The sequence below is a fragment of the Corylus avellana genome, chromosome ca3 (assembly GCF_901000735.1).
Source record: "Corylus avellana chromosome ca3, CavTom2PMs-1.0".
Taxonomy (NCBI): Eukaryota; Viridiplantae; Streptophyta; class Magnoliopsida; order Fagales; family Betulaceae; genus Corylus; species Corylus avellana.
The window spans coordinates 5,110,843-5,132,458 of NC_081543.1; the positions used below are offsets into that span (position 1 = coordinate 5,110,843).

Here is a 21,616-nt window from a genome sequence, read left to right on the forward strand (position 1 = left end):
CAAAATTTTTTTTGAGCCATATCCATTAAAACCTAAAAGCTGGTTACTCATTCTCAATTCTTTTAACCCTTACCATTAAAAACTGTAGTAATCTTATTTTTGTCCATAACCCATTAAGTTAGTTACCCATTTGAGATTTAGCTGTATTTACTAAATTTTATATATTCTTGATCATTTTGCTATACATCTCGTTACTATTCTAACCCTAAACAAGCATAAGTCCACAATCAAGATTTGATTTTCCTATACTAATTTAATTTTCCAAACGAAAAATAAATGAAAAAACGCAATTTGTTTTTATCTTAAACGCGGCTTAAACTCACTCTGTTTTCGTCTCATGGTTTTATAGAATTTTTATTTTTATTTTTTTATTTTTTATATAGAATCTAATGGTTGTTGCTTCTTCTTCATGTGATTTTCAATCTAGGTCTTTATTTTTTTATTTTTTTTCCTTCTAGTTCATACCCTAATGTGTACCTAACCACTTTGAGGATTTCCTTAGGCCATGTTTTTTTTTTTCTTAAGCTTCATGCCTTGACCCCTACCCACAATTCTTTCTGGCTTAGTCCCAGAATGTACTGGAAATGTATTTTACCAACACCACCTTCCCATGCCTTAAAAAAGGAGAGTTGTCAATGACTAATGATGGCATAATGATATCAAGTTGGGCCCAGCCCAGCCCAGCAAGAGTAGCGCTGGGCTTGGCAGTTGGCACAAGCTTAAAGTGCACCGGCACTTTTTCCTTCTGTTTCCCGCCCATTCCCAAGGAAAATTCGAAAACCTCCCATTCCCCAAATCTTCAGCGAGAACGCGTTCCAGTGTAGCATGAGCACTCCCATGGAGATCACGCTTCAAAACCCTCGAGACGCCGATATCTCCGACCAACAAGACGGCGTCGTCGAGGCCTCGGCTCCTCTTCCTCCTCCTACTCCTCCTCCACTCTCCGAATACAAAGTCCTCGTTTCGGGTACGTACCGGTTTGATCCTCAACCCCATTGTTTTACCAGCATTCAATTTTGCTCTAAGTCCAAGCTCAGAATTCGAGGTTTTAAAATTTTTGGTTTTGTTTGTTTTGGGGGCTGGGGATTTTAGTTGAAGCGCGCTTAAAACCCTCAAGCACAGCTCGGATCGACGATGTCCGTACGTCCATTGAGAGGTAAGAAATCAAACCCTAGATATACATACACGCATAGATAGGTATGCATATACACTTACGAATAGAGAAATTTTAGCAATTTTGATTTTTTAAATTGAATTTTTAATAATTATGTTGCAAATGTTGGGTTTCTGTGTTTGTAGAATTGCCTTATTGACTGTCAAGTGGAATATTTTTATTTAAATTTAAATTTTATTTAGATGGTTGAAGGGTGAAAAATTAAAACTGTTTTTTTTTTTCGTTTAATTTTCAGAATGCTTGAAAATAGGAATTTAACCTATGTTGACGGCCCCATTCCGGTGCCGCTTGATGATCCGTTTCTCACAGAAAATGTTGAAAGAATCTGTATTGGTGATACGGGTAAGTTCTCGTCGTCCGTAAGTTCAATGGGTTTATTGGTTACTGAGATTCTGGAGAGAAAGGACAATCTCTGTTCCACAGTTTTGATTGAATACTATACCTTTTGCTGATTCGAGTATTTTGATCTGATAAAATGAGAAGAATGAAATGCCAAACTTTTCAAATGTAATTATATCTTCAGTTTTCTGGGAATTAAGCGGAAGGAGAGATATTTCTGGTTTTCACTAGTTCTGATGCTTAAATTTGTTTATCTTTGTAGATGAATGGGTGCTGAACCATGAAGTTCTTTTGTTTTGGCAAGTGAAGCCTGTTGTGCATGTCTTTCAGGTGAATTGCACTACTAATGGTATATAATTGGCAGGTTTTTTTTTTTAACAAAAAAAATTATTTCTAGAATTTGACTAGATGTATGTGGCTTATTTAAGATGATGAAATGGTAAGAGTTATTTGAGTTGGTTAGGATAGAATGTTGGAATGGTATTTGCTTTCCTTGACTTGTAGCGTTCAAAAACTCTGATTTTTGGTTGGGTGGATCTTTGTCAGCTTAGTGAAGAAGGACCATGTGAGGACTTAAGTGGAGATGGCCAACTTTCTACCTTCAATGAATGGATTCTTCCTGCGAGGGAATTTGATGGCATGTGGGAAAGGTTTGTTTTCAGGTTTTAATTTTTCTTGATAGTTTAAAATTGATTGATGTACAATGTAGGTAATTGCTTTTGCAGCTTAATATTTGAATCTGGTCTCAAGCAAAGGTTGTTACGGTATGCTGCAAGTGCATTGCTCTTTACTGAAAAGGGTGTTGATCCTTTCCTTGTGTCATGGAATCGGTAAGGAACATATGATTCATTCATTACCAGCACTCGGCATATGCTCAGCTTCTAATGTTTGTATTGAGTGGAAATGGGGTTTTGCAAATGGATCAATTCCTTTAGATGTATGTGTTAGGTGCAATAGTTAGAGGTTGTTGTGACTTTCTGGAGTTTGATCTGTTTTATGATTTAAAGTGCTTGAGCATTTCCCTTAATGTATTTATTTGTGCTTTGTATGGTTATAGCATTAATTTTAGGATTTGTTTAGAATATGATGAAGTTTTCAGATCAAGCCCTGAAAAGTAGAGTATCTTACACAATAAGACAAATGAAATTTGTAGCTCTGGTAATTCTACTCAAAATCTTGAAGAATACTTTGCAAATTGGAAACATCAGCTTATTGATAGTGGCTCTGTTTATGCTTGGCCTGTGTAAATTTATGTCCTTGTTTTATTTGTTAGGCTTACAGAGAGGATGTAGATGCTTGGTAACACAATTTAGTGTGCTTCGAAGTGAAAGCATGTCCTATTTTAATATAAATAGTTAGTTCTAATCAAATAAGAACATTATATTCAGATATATAGATAGATATACGCTTATCTATTTGTAGTGCATTGGCCTAGCCTAAGAATATCTGTCAAGTGAGGAACCCTTACAGTAAGTGGGAAATAGTAAAATTTCTAGTTAGGTTTTCATAATTTCCCTTCTTTGTCAGATGAGACAAGGACACAATGCATGGGGAACTATTAGGGTATGTAAAATTGCTCAGTTGGAGAGCTGCATAGAAATGCCTTCCATTAATGAGTTATAATACGGGTTGTATTATATATATTGATAGTTTGTGGTTTAACATTATGATTTTAAACATGTATCCAGTCCAAGTTTGTTCCAGAGACTTTTCCTTATCATTTTGTATAATGGCTTTACTAATCAATATTTTTTTATGGGCAATATTAAATTTCATTAACTAAACAAAATTCAAAATATGGAGGATCCCAACAAACTCCCCAATATAGTTGATACCATACCAAATAAAAAATAAAAAACTAGAAATGGGCTAAGACCTGGCCCAAATAGCTTCTTGGTCCATCGGCCAAGAAAAGGCCACCAAAGAATGCGGGTGGTGTAGTAGACCAAAATATAGGCTACTGGTAGGCACACCTGCGGCGGTAGTAAGGGGTCTTGATTGCCACAGTGGGGAGGATTGCATTGAAATCAGCTAAGCTAGAGTCGTTAGAAGAACTCCTCTCCAATGTCTAGTAAAGGAGGTGCCTGGCAATGAGTAATACTAAAAGTCTCTCTTGTGTCACTTTAAGAATGACGTGGCTCTTAAAATCACCAATAAACTTATAATTGATTATTATTATGTTTTGATCAAATTGTAATTTTAAAAGCCACATCATTTTTTGAGTGACACAAGAGAGACTTCTAAAATTACTAGTTTGGCAGTTGGTAAGCATGAGACATCCATTCTTTGTAAACTCCATAGATAAAAAGAAGGTACTAGCTATGGAGAGGCTCAAAAAGAGGGAAAACCAGATATTTGCTGCTCGGATGAGGAGATGTGCAAAGAAGATGGTGCGTGGGCAAAGCGCGTGAGACACACGCATTGTAGGGGAGGAATGAAGGGGGCAAGGGTGAGCGTGAGGAAGAACGGGGTGGACGGAGAGCAATAGATCTACCGCTTAAAAGCCGTAGATCTGCCACCCTAGGAGGAGCGTGCTGCACACATACGAGGAAGTATGAGAGGGTTAGACAGAGAAGAGGTTGGCTGGTGTGGAGGAGGGGTGCATGGGCAGAGGTTATGGCCAGAGAGCGACAGAATTGGGTTACAAAACTCTAAAACATGAAAAGGAAAAAGAAAAAAAAGTAGGGAAAAATGAGCAGCTAGGAAGAGGTATGGGGAGGGGAAAAGAGGCAGAACTCTTCTCTTCTTTGAGCACTAACAGGGGAGGCGGGGAAAGGTCTCACTTGGGGAATAGAAGATACTACGAAGGAGGCAAGGAGGTCTCAAAGAGGAGACGGGTTCTCCAAAATAAAGTATCTTCTTAGATAGATGGAGGAACTTTTCTTTGTAGAAAATAGAGAGAAAAGCGGGGTTAGTCCATCTGGCTATATTAATCAATCTAATTGCATTAAAATTTTGATATCACATCATACAAAGGACAGGCTTCTTCAGAGATGGTCTCATTGTTTTCATTTGGTACACAGTTGTTGAAGTTCTAATGCATGCATAATTGTGTTTCCTCTTGCAATCTTTGTTGTTTGTCAATTTCTGTATCATTCATTATATAGGAATGACCTACGGATAGCATCAAGTTATTTTAACCTCAGCAATGCGCAAGAAGTACAATTAACACTTTTCTAAATTTTCTTATATGCTTGCAGCATTATTCTTTTACATGGACCTCCAGGAACAGGAAAGACATCTTTATGTAAAGCATTAGCCCAAAAGTTATCTATACGATTTAACTACAGGTTTGTTGATGTATCTGTCTATGAATATTATTTCTTTCCATTAGGAAAAAGAATAGTTTTTATTGAAAATAGAAAGAATGTGGAATGAAATAATATTAAAATAGCTATTCTCACAGCCTATGAGGGAATGACTATTCCAAGTGTTAGATCCTTGTCATATACTATAATACCAAGGCTATTCTTTCTACCTTCTTTTGTTCCTAATAAGAGCTATTCATTTTTTCTAATGGAATAGCTATTCTGCGTACCAAACGCAGCTTAAGTGCACTAGACGTATATTCTTGACTCATCTTATTTTCTACTTTACCTTTTTTTCTTCTTATATCAGATACCCGCAGTGCCAATTGGTTGAAGTTAATGCACATTCTTTGTTTAGCAAATGGTTCTCCGAAAGTGGCAAGCTGGTATGTAGTCACATGGTGCAATTCTGGTTACTTGATTGTTCCACCTTCCTTTTATGGTCCTTTAATTTTTTATGTATTTGTGTATCAACTATTGTGGCACAACTTAATACCTAACTTTTAGACAGCAGTTTGTCACAACTTAGTTTAACCCAAGTTTTAGTCTACCTAGAGCTCAATTAATGTAATGTCTTTTCCTGGATTGAATTATGCTCTTAAGGATCGGCATTATAGCTGTTTAGTATTTTTGTTCTATTTTTTCCATAAAAAAATCCTTCGACATTTTTTAATGTTTATTTGGAAAAGAAAAAAGAGCAACACCCTATTGAAGTTGTTCCTGATGCTGTTTGTCGAACATGATGACAAATCTGTCTTTTCTAGAGTCACTTCAAAGTCGAAAGCATGCTGCTGCAATCATTTTGCTAGTCAAAGGAAATATCTGCTGCTACTTCTTAACAAACCAAAAAACCTCTTATGCATTCAGTCATATGTTATAAGAGAACATATAGAATTAGTGTGATTCCAATCCTTTGTTGTTTCCTTTGTGCTGTGTTGTGTGCAGTTGTGAACTTGTGTCCTGTTATGTATCTATGTAGTTTTAACTTCTCATTTCCTTTAGACATGTCTATATCTTTATATTTTTGCACATAAATTTTGGTCCAAGTTTCTAGTAGAAGAAAGTTGAATGTGAGAGTTGGATTTTAATACATGTGACCCAAATTTCATTAAAATGTTTTCTCATTTTTAGGTTGCAAAACTATTCCAAAAAATTCAAGAAATGGTTGAGGAAGAAAACAATCTGGTATTTGTTTTGATTGGTGAGATTTATTGTTTCAGTGATTTCGTATTTAATTTTCAACTTCCTCTCTTTTAGCACGTAATTATTATTGTGGTGATGCTTCAGATGAAGTTGAAAGTCTCGCTGCTGCTAGAAAAGCAGCTTTGTCTGGTTCTGAACCTTCAGATTCTATTAGGGTATTGCACTTTGCCCTACCTCCTTTTCTTTTTCCTAGACTAATTTACGACTTTTCTCAACTGCATGTGGCCATAAAAAGAAAAAAGTACGATTTTCAAATAAGCATAGTGGCTATCTTTTAATATTTTAATGCATTTTGGAATGGCATATCAGGTTGTGAATGCCTTACTAACTCAGATGGATAAATTGAAATCATCGCCAAATGTGATAATTCTGACAACTTCCAATATAACTGCTGCAATAGGTAAGTTCCCATTTTAAAGGCTTGCATAGTAGCTTGAAGCTCTTTTGGGGGTTCCGAACTTCTTGAACTTGGGTGGTATTTGTCATTTATTTGGGAAACTTCACTTATCTTGAACTTCCACGCAATTTCCAATCTTCTCCCTAAATTTTTTTAAAAATTCAATATGGAATTCTAATCTTTCAGCTCCTTTTATTTTTTTATTTTTCACATGTGCCACACTTGAGAGATTTTGCATCTACTTTAACGTCAAATACTAATAGAGGGTGTTATTTGTAACGGGTGATTGTTAGAAGAGGTCTAGTGTCATATTTTGAAGTTTGGTGGTCTAAATGCCAGATGGGTGGTAGTTTGGGAGGGCAAAATGTATTTCACTCTTTTTTTTTCCTCATCATTTTGTTTACTATGAATAAATCCTCCTTTAGTTCTCTCTTCTCTTCTGAAAAATGTCATTTGATAACGGGTGAAGATTTCTCGTTCCCCTTTTAGTTCTCTTTCGATTTGGATAAATTTCATTTGACTTAATCTCAACACTTTTAAAGCCTATGTATTTACCCATTGTTGGATTGCAGATATCGCTTTTGTTGATCGAGCTGATATCAAAGCATATGTCGGTCCTCCACCACTGCAAGCTCGTTATGAAATTTTAAGGTCCTGCTTGCAGGAACTTATCCGAAAGGCAATACTATCAAGTTTTCAGGTGCAGATAGTTCTCTCTCATCTCGTCCAAGGAACAATTTTTTTCATCCTTAAATATTGTCATATAAGTATCATGTCTAACAAACACTGGGAATTCTGTAGGATTGTGATGACCTCGTACTTCTCAATTATACCAGTATGAAAGAGAAGTTGAACATGCCTGCTGGGACGGAGGATGTTCAGACACCATTTAACCTGAGCAAGCAATTGCTTGAAGCTGCAGAAGCTTGTGAGGTAAGAGAAATATTGTTCAATGCCTACTGAATTTATCATTCTTTTTCAATGGCCAAAGAAGTTGACTTAATTTGACTTGCAATATTTGATTCTCTCTCTCTCGTTTTCCCTCTTTAGGGATTGAGCGGACGAGCTTTAAGGAAGCTTCCATTTTTGGCGCATGCAGCTGTCTCCGATCCTTATAATTGTGACCCTAGGAGGTTCTTGTGTACAATGATAGATACGGCAAAAAGGGAGCTCTCCGAGCTACACGACTGAATCAATGAGTTTTAACTCCATGTAAAAGATGTATTTAATGCCAAGCATGAAAAAATGGTTGTATCCACTGCATTGAGTTGCCATTTTTGGTCTCCATTTGTGCTGCTGCCGATGATCTTCACAATGTGAGACATGATTACTACTCATATCAGGATAAATGATTTAGATTCACAATCGTTCTATGGATGTTTAGACCACCGGACGAGCCCTTGCAGGCCAAGTCGTTACACTGGCAGGATACTTTTCTTCCTACCCATCTATCCTGCAACCAGTCCTCATAAAAGATGCAGAAACTCAACAATGTTTTAGTTGACCCATTTTCTACTTAACATAACTTGAGGGAGTCTTATCTGGGCAGGGATTGTATTTGCTAGATGTCAAGTCAGATTTTTTGCATTTAGTTCCATTTGCTCAATGAAAACGAATATGCAATGGGCTTCATGTGGCTTTTTAGACGTTTTTTACTTCATTCCTCTGGCCATTCATTGTACTCATAAATTCAATGGTTGATTTGCAAAAACAATCTTACCACCCTAGCTTTAAAGAGGCTTATGTGACTGGTTTCGCTGGCTTTCATTCTCATATAAATCTCAAACAAATACAATTTTCATCCTATTGTACTGTGGATGGACGTGTAACATATCTCAATTTTAAATTCAAAACAAGTGCCAGTTACTAGCTTTAATCCTATCCAGTATATCTTGAGAACCACCATATATATATACACTATAATAGTGTAATGTACACAAAATGATGGCTACCACAAGCATCACCATGCACCATTCAAAATCTGATTGTTCAATAAACGGATAGCTAGGTATCCCCAGAATTAAAAAAAAAGAAAAAAAAAAAGAAAAAAAAAAAAGAAGAGTAAAACATACATACACATGTAAAACAGAAGAAAGAATTCAAAAAAGAAAAAAAAGAAACAGAAACAGAAGAAAAAGAGAAGCATTTCAGCTGACTGCTTATATCTATGGAGCACACACATACTAATATCCAGAATAAGAGCGCTAATGCTTGTTATTCATGAGGTTAAACTTTGTAAAAGAAGTGCTCTAAACAATAACACTTTACTGGTGATAACAACAATTTTTGTGAACACCTACCAAAATTACAGAAAAATAATCATGTCAGCCTGACACAAAAAGGATAGATGTTAGCGGTTTTATGTCAGCAAGTAGGAATTAATAACTTCATCTTGGCAGTGTAGAACAAGTTTGATTGTACAATAGAAGATTGTCCTGGCTCATGAAGTTACATTGGTGTTCCCTGCAGAACCAAAAAGTTTGCCAATGTCTCCATGCTTACGAATATGATGAGGACACTTGAAAAGCAGATCTTTGGCCTCAGAATGTCTACCCTCTTGAAAGAATGCTTTGAAAATGTGAAGGTATGCAGTAGAGGACGGATATTCCTTCACACTCAATGCCTTCAAAAATTCTGCAGCATCCTCCACAGTCCCAAACTTTGAAATATATTGAACAAAGGGTTCTGGGAAAGGTGGGTGGTTTTGCTTCTTCATTAAATGAAGAAGGTTCAGTGCTTCTTCAAGTTTCCTGATGCTCAAAAGTTTTTCAATCAGATTTTTATGTGTAGCTTGCCAAGGTCTTACATGAGCCTTATTCACCATCTCCACAAGAAACTTGTACGCCCCATCTATTCTTTTCTGACTAAGGAAACCATTTACTAAGACATCCAACAGATCAGCATCAACATCACAGTCCTTCTCCATCATCTTTGCCAAACACATGAGTGCCTTGTTAACCTCATTAGCTGCACAATGCCCTTGAATCAAAATTGTCCAAGTCTTAATATCAGGAAGGCAACCCTGTGCTTCCATCTCATCCAGCACCTTACAAGCATCTTCAAGCCTCCTCGCCTTACAAAGTCCAAAAACCACTTGGCTGTATGTAATATTATCAGGCTGATACCCTGCATTTCTCATAACCTTCACAATATCCTCCGCCTCATCAAACCTTCCGGCACTCGTCAAAGACCTATGCATCCCATCATATACAGCCTTAGAGAGAGTATTCCCTGTTGACTCATATTTCTTTGCAACTCTAAACACCAAATCCAAATCAGGGTTTTCACAGGATGATATGCTCCTTAAAAGCATCCCACAATCCTGGACCGACGGCTTAAATGGACTATCCATCATAAACTCATAAAGCTTCACTGCATCCACCATCATCTTGTTCTTCTGAAACTGCCTCGATATCTTTATATAAGTGTCAATATCCATCTTGTGACCAGCACTTTTCAGCTCCTCAACAACTCTCCAAAATAGCTCAATCGAATCATCCCTACCAACAACCCTAGCAATCCCATTATAAGTCACCGTATTGTGTTCATAACCATTACACCGGCCGGCCCAATGAAAAAACTTCAAAGCTTTTGAAGGGTAATTCCGAAGTTCCTTCAATACCCGTAGCACGAAATTATCGGATAGCACAATCTTGAGCTCCCCCAATCCGTTCTCTACCTCAACATTCCACTCTGTCTGCAATACAATATTAACCACCTTCTTCACAACATTATCCATTGCATTCTCTTCGAGCATTCTATTATAAAAGTGGCTCACGGCGGCAACATCGCTAGCCATCTTCCAATTCTTTAACTGCCCCAAAATTGTCGAATAGGTATCCTCATCAACATAAAACCCTTGCTCCTTCATTTTCCTTAGCATAATCCAAAACTGCTTCATTGACTCCTTGTTGACCAAAATCCTAAGCATTATGCTATACAGCGAAGAACTGGGTCTAAACCCTGGTTTTTCACTGACCCAGTTGAAAAAACCCGAAGCCTTTTCTGGGTCTCTATCGAGTTTCTTCAAAATGTAAACTACTGTTTCATGGGTAAGTGCTGTGTACGATTTTTCCAACTCGCGCTCTAACTCGTCGGACCAATCGTCGGCCAGAACGAGCTCGACGACCGAGTCTGGTTTCGACGAAAAGAATAGCTTTTGATAGGTACTGAGAAAATGGGAATTATAGAAACATTGATTTGAAAGAGAGTGAGAGAACCGAGTCACCTGGGTGGCGAGAGGCCGAGTTGCTGGAATCCGAGTCGAGAGGAGCGAGTTGATGATTCTGAGTGATGTAAGGGTTGCCTTTGCTCGGTTCATGGCAGCTTAGGAAGGAGAGATGTTTCAGACTTGACGCAGAGGCGAATGCTTTGAGCATTCAGGAGATTTCTCGAGGGTTTAAGCTCTGGTTTTCGAAAGGCCGTCTGGTTGGCCCAATGGGCTCAGAGGTAAGACAGAGTCATTACGGGCCACGATGCTTCATAGTCATAAAGCTAGGCCCAACTTATATTGCCAGGCCCAAAAACAAAACTTTGTTGTAATGATGGAACTAAAGAATTTTAGGAGAAACTTCATTGAAGACCCCCGAACTTTTACCTATTTTGAAATACCCCCTTAAATTTTAAAATCTCTCAATTGAGTCCCCTAAACTTTTAATTGCTCTCCATTTGGACCCCTCTGTCAATTTTAGCCATTAAAAATACAAAAAAAAAAAAAATCAAAATATTATTGATTTTTGTTTTTTTTTTTTAAAATAAAAAAACGTTTTGAAAGTTAGAATTTTATACTAAAGTTAGGAGTATAAACGTCATGTAACGTTTAAAATCTGACAGAGGGTCCAAATTGAAAGCAATTAAAAGTTCAGGGAACTAAACTGAGAGATTTTGAAGTTTAGAGGGGGTTTATAAAATCGGGTGGAATTTCAAGGATCTTCAGTGAAGTTTTTTTTTTTTTTTTACTTATCAAAAAAAATGTTTTTTTTTTTTTTTTTCTCTATATATACTTATGTTTTTTAGATTACGAGAAGAATTTTTTCTCAAAGTGCTCATTTGAGTTTGAGATTTTAAAAAGTGCTAATTTTAAAATAGGAAACTTAACTTAAGACTCCTAAATTATTAGGTATTTTGAGAATACCACTCTTCCCCTAAATTTTAAAACTCTAAATTTCACCTCTTAAACTTTCAATTTGATACAATATACTCCCATCCGTTAAATTTTAAACGTTAAAAGTGATAAAATGACCTCTTATGCTCCTGACTTTTTAATAAAATTTTAAATTTACCCTTAATTTCAAATTAAAAAAAAATGAAAATCAAAGTGGTAATTTGGTCTTTTACTAATTTTTCGTTAAGGTTTAGTAGCTGAATTTGACGAAATGTTCAATTAAATCAAATTAAAAGTTTAGAGGGTTAAATTGAGAGTCTTTTCAAAACGCGTAGTAGTTTTAAGGATCAAAAGTAAAGTTTTTCAATATTTAAAATGTGCAATTTAAAAACGTTATTTCTTAAAAATACAATTAATCAATTAACAAAATTACAATTTAATCTTTAAAATTGTATCACCTATACATTAAAGCGTCGTCACATTCCAAAGTGACTTCCGACTCCACCCATTGATGTCCCAACTTGCTACAAAAAGTTGCTGCTCTCAAAGCTGATGTAGATTCCTCAATAACTAACTTTGTTAAATCAAGTAAACTTAATCACAATAACATAATCTCAAACAAAAAATTATAGTAAGATTAATATGAAAAATATCTATCATTAAATTAAAGAAAGGGGCTAATATATAAATATTATTGCAACTTTTTTCTTCAAAAAAGTTCAATCGAGTAGGGCCCGCCTTGTTGACTTGGGTGCATGTGTTCTCCTTTACCCTTTTGTCGCTATGAAGTAGGAACACCAACAAACAAAAAGCAAAAAAGGTTCAGTTTCATGGCAATGGCCAATGAGCGCGTCTTTAGTTGCCAAGTCAGCTCTGGTACTGTATAAAAAAACACAGCAGAGTCGACCCCACTTAAAGAAAGGCGATCATCTGCGTCCCCTCACCTTGATTGTCTTTCACGCGAAGTTTCGTCCGTTAATAAAGTGATCTGATCCCACCATCAGCCTTCTTAATCAACGGGGAGTGTAGGTAGGGACAGGTCTCCCCATCTACGTACACGTGTCTGCGTCATTTTAGGAGAGAAAGGCAGGTCGGTCCAATGTGTTGTTAGTGTGGAAATGTTTCACTATAAATTACGCGACTTGACTAAGGTGGTCCTTCAGTGGTGGCCGATTGATTGATTGAGACTGCATGGTGGTCCATACTGATGGAGTGGCCAATGCCATTCGATTCAAGGAGATAGCGAGCAACGGAAGGATCCTATCCTATCCTATCCTATATCTTTAGGTGTTTCTTACACTTTCTAGACACAGATGAACGAATTAAATCCTTTAGATCCTGTCTACGACCTCTGCCTTTTGGCTGCAATCTTGCTAATAAAAAATGTTTTTTATTTGACACTATCAACTTGTGTTAAGTGGTTAATTGGTTCGAGTTGGTAAAGATTTGTTAGACTTAAAATAGAATGTCGAGTTCAATCCGTGTTGAAGTATGTGTATAAGAGTGAAATGACAATTTTTGACATGATCCACAAACCCGACATGAGCCAAACATAAAATTAAAGGGTTATGGCTGAGGAGTTTGACTCATTTAATTAAGTGGTTCGGGGTTAAGGTTGACCTATACAATCTTATATTCATGCTTTGATACGACCTGAACACAACACGCGATATAATGACAGTCAATTTTTGACATAATCCGCGAACTTGACACGAACTCAATACTAAATTAGGAGATTGTGATTGATGAATTTGACCCATTTAATTAAATGGGTCGAGTTTGGGTTGACTTATATAATTTTATACAATATCTCGACACGACCTAAACCCAACACACAAACACGAATTATCACACTTATTAATAAAACTATATAGATCAATCATAACTAGATCAATTTAGTTAAATAGGCCAGCCAAGCACCATGACGCCCACAGAGCCACTGTCCAAAACGCACTGTTCAACCACGCCGTTCGTGACCCACGCCCATAGTCGGCGCGTCAACAACGTGTGTTAAGTGGTGTTTGGTTACAGATTTGTGTTAGAAGATTCAAGTTGTGTCATGACATATGTATAAAACTATATATGTTAATTATAACTAGATCTAATTAATTAAATGGCTCAAATTTTTTAATCCTAACTCTTTAATTTTGTACTGATTTATGTGGTCGTGTAAAAAATTACCAAGGTTGATTACCCCCAAGAAATTTATTGTGAAAAAGTAAATGTTTTACAGAAGGAACCGACCAAAAGAGAAAAGCATGCAGATCGAGCCAAAAAAAAATGAACAACTATAAAGAGGCTTTTGAAGGAGACCCATCTTTAGGGCACCATGCTTTGCCTTCAAAACATTTACACCGTACCCGCAAACGGTCCATTTCTTCGTCCCTTTCTTTTTCCTTGTGGAAACGTGCCGGCCCTGTACATTAAAGAGAAGCGTATGCATGCGGGAATATAAGATTAGGGCCTCCACACTATGCGTGCACCACACTGTTTCAGCTGCATGCTATAAAGCTTTCCTGTTTCCACTGCAACATTTTCTCATATCTCTATACACACAAGTAAGCCTATGAGCTTCATTGTTTTTCATATTTTTCACCATGCTTGCTTTTCTAAGCTACATGCTAGTCCAGCAGAAGCAGGGTAGCCTTCTCTGCCCTTTCATGAGATACCGATACATGGGTTGTGGAGGAGGAGCTGCCATCTCATGAAATTAACACAGGTCCGTCCAATCCAAGAACCATGGAAAGCCGAAGGGGAATCAAGCGCTCCTGGTCCGAAAATCACCACTTTATTATCTACTTTACCTTCTATATGTTTTGGTTTTTGACTCTACCAAAGATATCATTTTCTTTTTCTTTTTCTTTTTTTTTTAACCGGGGTATCCGGAGCTCCGCTCCAACATCATGATCGACATCGTGTATTAATTGTAACGTTGAGCGTAGTATATATATATTAGCAGGAGTGTTCTTTTGCATGTTGCCAATAATGGCTCAGAGCTAGAAGAAACGTGTTCAAGTGATTCATGTAATATTAATATTTTGGTGTTATACTAAATTTATGATCTAATCTCATCAGTATTGAAGATTTGCTGCCTATCTATGATCAAATCAAATGCATGAACAGATAATATTGAAAAGATCTGCTACATTTTCTTCAGTATTGAAGAGTATTAATTGAATTCCTAGAGCCATAATGAAGCAAATGAAAAGCATTTCAAGATTCTTTCACCAGCAGCCAGCTAGCTATGGGGTTGATTCCTCTCTTTAGCCTTAAACCCCTGTCAGCTACTTTCTCTATGTTGTACACCAGAAACACTCAAATTAGATGGATTTACTAAATCTAGTCCAAGTAAGGCACTTTTTGATTCTTTTTCTTTCTTGCTTTTCCTTTAATCATGACTATGGATATCTGTCTTTGCCTACTGATCCCGGGGCAGGTTCTAGCCATGAGATCTTATATGTCCAAAGCAGAGTATAACTTTGTTGACAGTAATCATTCATGTCTTTTTCCTATTAACTAATGATAACCATTGATTAAATGTCTCAATTGGTGCACAGGATCAAGGAATGTAAGCTACTCTGTCTATATGGCAAAAGGTCAACCACTAATTTCGTAATTTCGTTTTAGCGGTGGATGTAGATATTTAACATTAAAAGCTCGCTTTATTTTCCAAATCATTACAATTCTCATAGAAGGGGAGAAGCAGCATGCATGATTTTATCTGTCAGTCTAAATCTCTTTATATTAAAGTATGACTTTTGATCGATCATGCAGAAGAGGGAAGAATTAGCTTTATTGGTCAATGCAAAAGGCTTAGTGCTAAAAACTGAAATGATTACCCACTGTTATGGTTTGCTTTCAGATACACATATTGAGAATAATGTATCAACCAATGGGATTTGAAAGTCATCCCCCACAATTATATATTTTTATGAGATAAACAATTTAGAAATATTTTTTTTACTCTCAAATTTTTTTTTTTTTGTGTGTTTAGTTTTACTTAGAATTGACAATTTTTTACGAACTCGACACAAACCCAACATGAAATTAAAGGGTTGGGGTTAAGAAGTCTGATTCGTTTAATTAAATGTGTCGGATTAGGGTTAACCTATATAGTTTTATACTTATACCTAGACATGATCCGAATCCGACACGCAACATAATAGCCGACAATTTTTGACATGACCCACAAACTCGACACAAACCCCACATAAAATTAAAGGGTTGGGGTTAAGAAGTCTGATTCGTTTAATTAAATAGGTCGGATTAGGGTTGACCTATATAGTTTTATACCCATACCTAGACATGATCCGAACTTGCACGCAACATAATAGCTGACAATTTTTTACATAACTTTCAAACTCGACATAAACCCAATATAAAATGGACACAAATACACAAATTTTCTCCGAGTTGGTTTAGAGGAAATTTCCCTCAACCTACTCTAATAAGTGACAAGTGTCATTCAACATTTTTGAGTTTCTAAAAAATTAATATTTTGGTTCCCAGATTAGTGGAATAACAATAAATTATTATTAAAATATTAAAGAAAACATGTGAGAAATGACACTTAGCACTTGTTAGACTAAGTTAAAGGAAATTTTCTCCCAACTGATTTGGAGAAAATCTCTGTCAATATAAAATTAGAAGGATATAGCTGAATGGTTTGATCTATTTAATTAAGTAAATCAGGTTATGAGTGACCTATACAGTATTATACACATGACTTAACACAACTCGAACCCGAAAGGCCAACATGAATTGTGGCTCCTAGTTTTACCCCTTACTAAAATTATAATTCCTCCCTTGGGTAAATCCAAAATCTAATCACTAATCACTTTTTAGACTACTTTAGTGAGATTTACAAGATGTTGGAGAACATGGGAAGGCTGTCTGTTGTCTAAGCCTGGCTGGCCTTTTTAGGACCATTTTTGTCACTTGTGCAGAGTGTGTTGCATGCCTAGTCATTCAATAAATTCCTTTTAAGTATTGAAGGCCCATTGGGCCACCCTGAGTTTGGGTGAAGCTTTTTACTCAATGCTACGGAGAGGAATTTTTATACCAATGGCAATGAGGATCCTATACAATCTCCTGCCCAAACTATAAAGGGCAGGGAAAATTGCAAAGGCCTTAAGAGAGGACCAAGCAAGAAATCCCTTGCTAGTGACACTGAGATAGTGGGCCCCTTGCTTAAACAAGGAGCCCATTGTTAGATTTATTTTAAAATAAATAAAATTAATTATTTTTGGTCTTTCAAATAATTATGAAATCTATTTTATATTTAAAGACCATTTAATGAAATTGAGTGATTGAGAAGAGAGCTAACCACCTATGTCGTGCGCATACGTTACGGTTACATGGGCACATGCAATGGGCTTCGAATGCTATGGAATGCACTTTGCATTTTACTCCGTTGATCGAACTTGATGCATCATGGCTCCATTAAATTGGATTTTTTTGTGGTTACGATTTGTGACCGTTAGATCAAATGATTTTGGACCGTTAGATGTGTTCAAACTCATTATAAATATGACCCTTTGATCATATGCAAAGGCTCGCAATCTCATAGCTTTTTTATATTCTTCTACATACCTCATTTGTGCTATTCTCTACCTTAGGGTGTTTTCTTGTTACTCTAAAAAGTACTATTTTATAGTAATATTTGGACTTCATTGTATTTTGAGAGTTATTTTGTAATCTCTTAGCGCTTAAAAAATAAATAAAATACGTTCTAAAAATATCGTCGTGATCCGTCTTTAAAGTCTCAATTTATTTTTCCTTCATATTTTTCCCTTTAATTCATAATATTTTCTAACACCCATGCCGGGGCAGAGGAGACCTCCACAAGCCCCCCTCGCATCCCTTGCCCAAAAGCTCCCGAAATCCCCCAAGGGATCCATCCTAGTCCTTCTTATACAAGCCAATTAAACAATAGGCATAAAATTTGACCCAATCACTCCTAGAATCAGGCCTTATAGGCCTCCAGTTTTCTTTAGGATCCGCTAGATAATGTCCATCGTAAACTATCTCGTAACTCTCGGTATCAAAGTGATAGGCCCCAAGTAATTATATAAGTCGTTATTGTGTCACTCTAAGAATGAGGTGACTTTTAAAATCACTATTTGATCAAAATTTAATAATAATAAATTATAAGGCCAATGGTAATTTTAAAAGGTACATCATTCTTGGAGTGACACAGGAGTAACTTCTAACATTACTCGATAAGCCACATTATTGAAATCGAAACCTAAGACCTCAAGAAATAGGGGATCTTTCCCATTATTCATTTTTATGACCCAAATTTTATTTTGTTATATTTAACAGTATTACGTCATTTAAAGTTCTAAATAAGGTAACAATACATACACCATTAGATATATAAAATTTAATCTAGACTATGAAATATATCTTTTTAATTTCACTGGAAATAGAGAGAATTCTGATCCAAAGGTCAAAGTCTGTCATACTATGTTTTGGAGGATGTTTTTGTTATTGGTTTGAAAATTTTTTAATATAACGTAAATGTGAAAACAATTATAAGTGTTTTAAGTTTTGAATTGTTTGTTAATTTTTTATTTTTAAATAATAAAACAAAAGACAAACACAAAACAATTTTAATAAACGAAGCTATATATATTTTAAAGCTATTCTCTTGTTGTTTTGCCTTAAATGGGTTTCCTCCTGTCATTTTGCCCTAAATGGGTTTCTGAGGAAACCCATTGGTTGTTTTGCCTTTCTCTTTGTTTCTTTTCTCCGATAGTATTTTAGCTGCCGTAATTTTTTTAACGGTCCAAATTTAATTTTATTTGCTTTCTTTTTCACGAAAAATTTAAAATGAAATCTAAACTGTTAAAAGATTCATTGTAGTTCCATCAAGATGATTCAACCTTTTAAATCCCCCTACAAATTTCCACATTTCTTTTAAGATGAATGTCCCACCACAATGTTGAATATTTTGTTCTTTGGCCCCTTTGTCTATGTGTAATGCACCGCCCATCCTTCACATTCCATTGACAACTCACTTGGTCACCACCGCCATTGACAAGAGACCAACTTTTGTCTCCAAAGCTTGATCTTTTATGTCTACAAGACTATGACATGGATTGGTTGTCTTTATTACTTCTTTCTGTTTATTCCCTGCTTTTCCTTTCTTTAAACACTTCATTACTCCCCTATGACTTGTACACCACGCACAAGTCTTCAATTTTTTTTTTAATTTTTTTTTTTTGCCAGCTTTTGAATTAGCAAAAATGGGCAAGTTTTGATGAATCTATTAACGGAAAAATCGTACCGAGCCCTTCAGTTTTTATCTGATTTTGATTTAATCTTTGGGGTCCAAGTTTTAAATTGATCCCTCTATTATTTTATTGTCAAAATTAACGGTTTTGTTTGTCACTCGTCTTATTTAACGCTTCATAGTCCATCTCAGCATTAAAGTTAACAATTTTTCCTCAAACACTACAAATCTATAAGATTAAGATGACAGATAGGATGATCTTTGTTTTTAAAATTGAGTATTTTTTTTTTCTGTGATTGATTTGACGCTTAATGATATAGCTTTGATATTAGGTGCCTATATGAATGCTAGCATGTCAATTGAGACACGTGACATATCCGATTTGAATTCTAAAGGTTAAATTCAAATCGGATAAAAATCTTTTAAGTGCTAGGTATGATTTTTCCCATCTATTATTAAGTATTGGGCAAGTTAGGTATTGAGTAAGGGATTAAAAGATTTGTGGACTTGGAATGGCATCCTTCAAGTGGAGATTTTTATAATTACACCATCATCACCTGCTTTGCTACATAAAGGAGACCTAATTAAAGCAAATAGGGCACGTGAAGGATTTTCTTGGGGGTGAGGGAAAGTCGTATAGATTTTTTTATTGATTTTCTTTTCTTCTTCTTTCTGGGTAGTGGGTACTAAAATGCACCCGAGTTAAACTTTATTATAAGAAAAAAGTTATGTAAAATGAATAATTATTATTTTTGTTCTTGAAATTATTGACATGGTAGCTAATGCCATTAGGCCACATGGTTCAGTATTATAATTTTTTTTTTTTTTTGGCCCTTGTAAAAAATTGTAATAAGATATAAATATAAGAAAATATAGGGGAACAATTAGAAGAAAATACACAAAGATTTTTTGGTGGTTCGGCCTTAGAGGCAACGTTCATCGGTAGAGAATAACTTTCATTTTCTGTTGTTGCTACTGAATGAGCTTGGTTAACATTATTATCCGAATGTTGTTGGCTGGTGGCCAAATGTGACAACGCCACAAATTTTCAGTAACATATTTTACGTGTTGTTCTTTACTTGTTGATGGAAAGTTTGACCTCACATATGAAGTTGTTAAAATATTAATTAAAGAATTAAATTTATATATTCCTATCAACTTAAACTTTGTGGAATAAAAATGGTTTAATTGTATCAAAATTCAAAACCGATGTCCTCAGTTGAAACCTTTTACAGTTTATCTCATGTTTCAATTAAGATAGTCAACATTTTGTCCAATGCCACACACATGAGAGGATTGTTAAAATATTAATCTAAATAATTAAATTCATTATTTTCTAATGATTAAACTAATGTTTAAGTGATTAAATTTACCTCTTCTTAAAATGTTAAACTTCTAAGATAACTGGTAATTTAACATGATATCAGAGCAAAAGGTCCTGAGATCGAACCTTGACTCTATTAATTCACACTTCATTTAAATTAAATATTCTACGTATTGGACCTTACCTATTAAAAGGTAGTTTGAGCTCACACATGAAGGGAAGTGTTAAACTAGTGATTAAGTGATTAATTTACATATTCCTATCTTTGAACTATGACTTCACAATTTACCCTATTTTCAATTTATATTTCATTTGTTGAGGGATGTTCAAGTGCTACTTAAATAATTAAATTCACATATTCCTATCAAGTCAAACCCTTAATTTTTTGTCTGTAGACTAATTATTTTAGAAAAGCAACAAAAAAACGATTAGGAAACCTTTAGATAATTCTTTCAACATGCTATACCAAAGTCCAAAAGCATGCTCGCTTCATTCTTGCCTCTCCAAAATTATTCTTATATCTAAACACCAATGTTTTTTGGGTTTAATTTTTGGGAGTTTATGTGAGGCATGCAGCATGCTTTGTTGATTGACTTGGATTGAAATTCGTGCAATAAATAGGGTATTGTAGTGGGTGCAATACATTTTATTTTGGTCATTCTTCTCGATCGTGACATCAAATTAAGAAAAAAAAAAAGAAAAAAGTAATTTGGGTGGCCGAACCACCATTTGGCTACGAGAATGGTTCGGTCACCCCCAATAGCTACTTTGGGGGTGGTCAGACCACTCCCTTCACCCTAACTGGACTACCACAACAACAACTCAAGTTACCATTTTTTTTTTCTTGTCATGATCGGGAGACCATTTATTTAAAATGGATAACTTCACTTTACACCCTTAAATTACCATGTGATTTGATAAGTTTCCAAATTTTAAAACCTCAAAATTTAAACCCTTAAACTTTCAATTGCAATCACTCAGCTGTGGGTCTGTTGACCCATGGTGGGTCACGGCCAAACCCGCGTGGGTCTAGCCAATACAAGGCTTGAACCTTTTTTTTTTTAAAAAAAAAAAAAAAATTAGGAATATTTTGGTCTTTCTAAGTATTGTCGTTAGAAGTTGACGGCTAAATCTAATGAAATGGGTTCAAATTGATTGCAATTGAAAGTTCAGGAAACAAAATTGAAAAGTTTTAAAGTTTGAGGACTTGTCAAATCGTATAGTAATTCAGGAGTGTAAAATAAAGTTACCCCTATTTAAAAGGAACAATCTAAATAAAATATATTGCATCGGGGCAATACTTATCTCAATCCTATCGACTTGGAAACCATAAGCTTACGTAATGTTCATAAAATGATATAGTATATACATTTTGCATCTTGTTGGCATCTTATTGGCACTAGACAAAACCAAAACTTTGTGATGAGGTAAATAAGACAACTTGGTTCGTAAGTTGTAACAAACTACAAATATCATGATGTTAGAAAATCATATTTTTCTCAGAAAACGAGCTTATTATTTAAAGGAAAT

At 35.5% G+C, this 21,616-nt stretch overlaps 2 protein-coding genes across 2 annotated transcripts; one reads left to right on the forward strand and one right to left on the reverse strand.

Moving 5' to 3' along the window:
- The first annotated feature begins 764 nt into the window (after positions 1-764).
- LOC132175200 (pachytene checkpoint protein 2 homolog) lies at positions 765-8,140 on the forward strand. Its single transcript, XM_059587072.1, has 14 exons — positions 765-967; positions 1,093-1,156; positions 1,410-1,516; positions 1,776-1,843; positions 2,060-2,163; positions 2,239-2,343; positions 4,714-4,803; positions 5,132-5,207; positions 5,953-6,022; positions 6,109-6,179; positions 6,334-6,424; positions 6,994-7,121; positions 7,223-7,354; positions 7,472-8,140. Exons 1-14 carry the CDS (start codon positions 826-828, stop codon positions 7,610-7,612), a joined length of 1,389 nt encoding a protein of 462 aa, XP_059443055.1. The 5' UTR covers positions 765-825; the 3' UTR covers positions 7,613-8,140.
- A 460-nt stretch (positions 8,141-8,600) lies between these two features.
- LOC132175401 (pentatricopeptide repeat-containing protein At3g48250, chloroplastic) lies at positions 8,601-10,777 on the reverse strand. The gene has a single exon (XM_059587348.1). It carries the CDS (start codon positions 10,740-10,742, stop codon positions 8,862-8,864), a length of 1,881 nt encoding a protein of 626 aa, XP_059443331.1. The 5' UTR covers positions 10,743-10,777; the 3' UTR covers positions 8,601-8,861.
- Between the last annotated feature and the right edge of the window lie 10,839 nt (positions 10,778-21,616).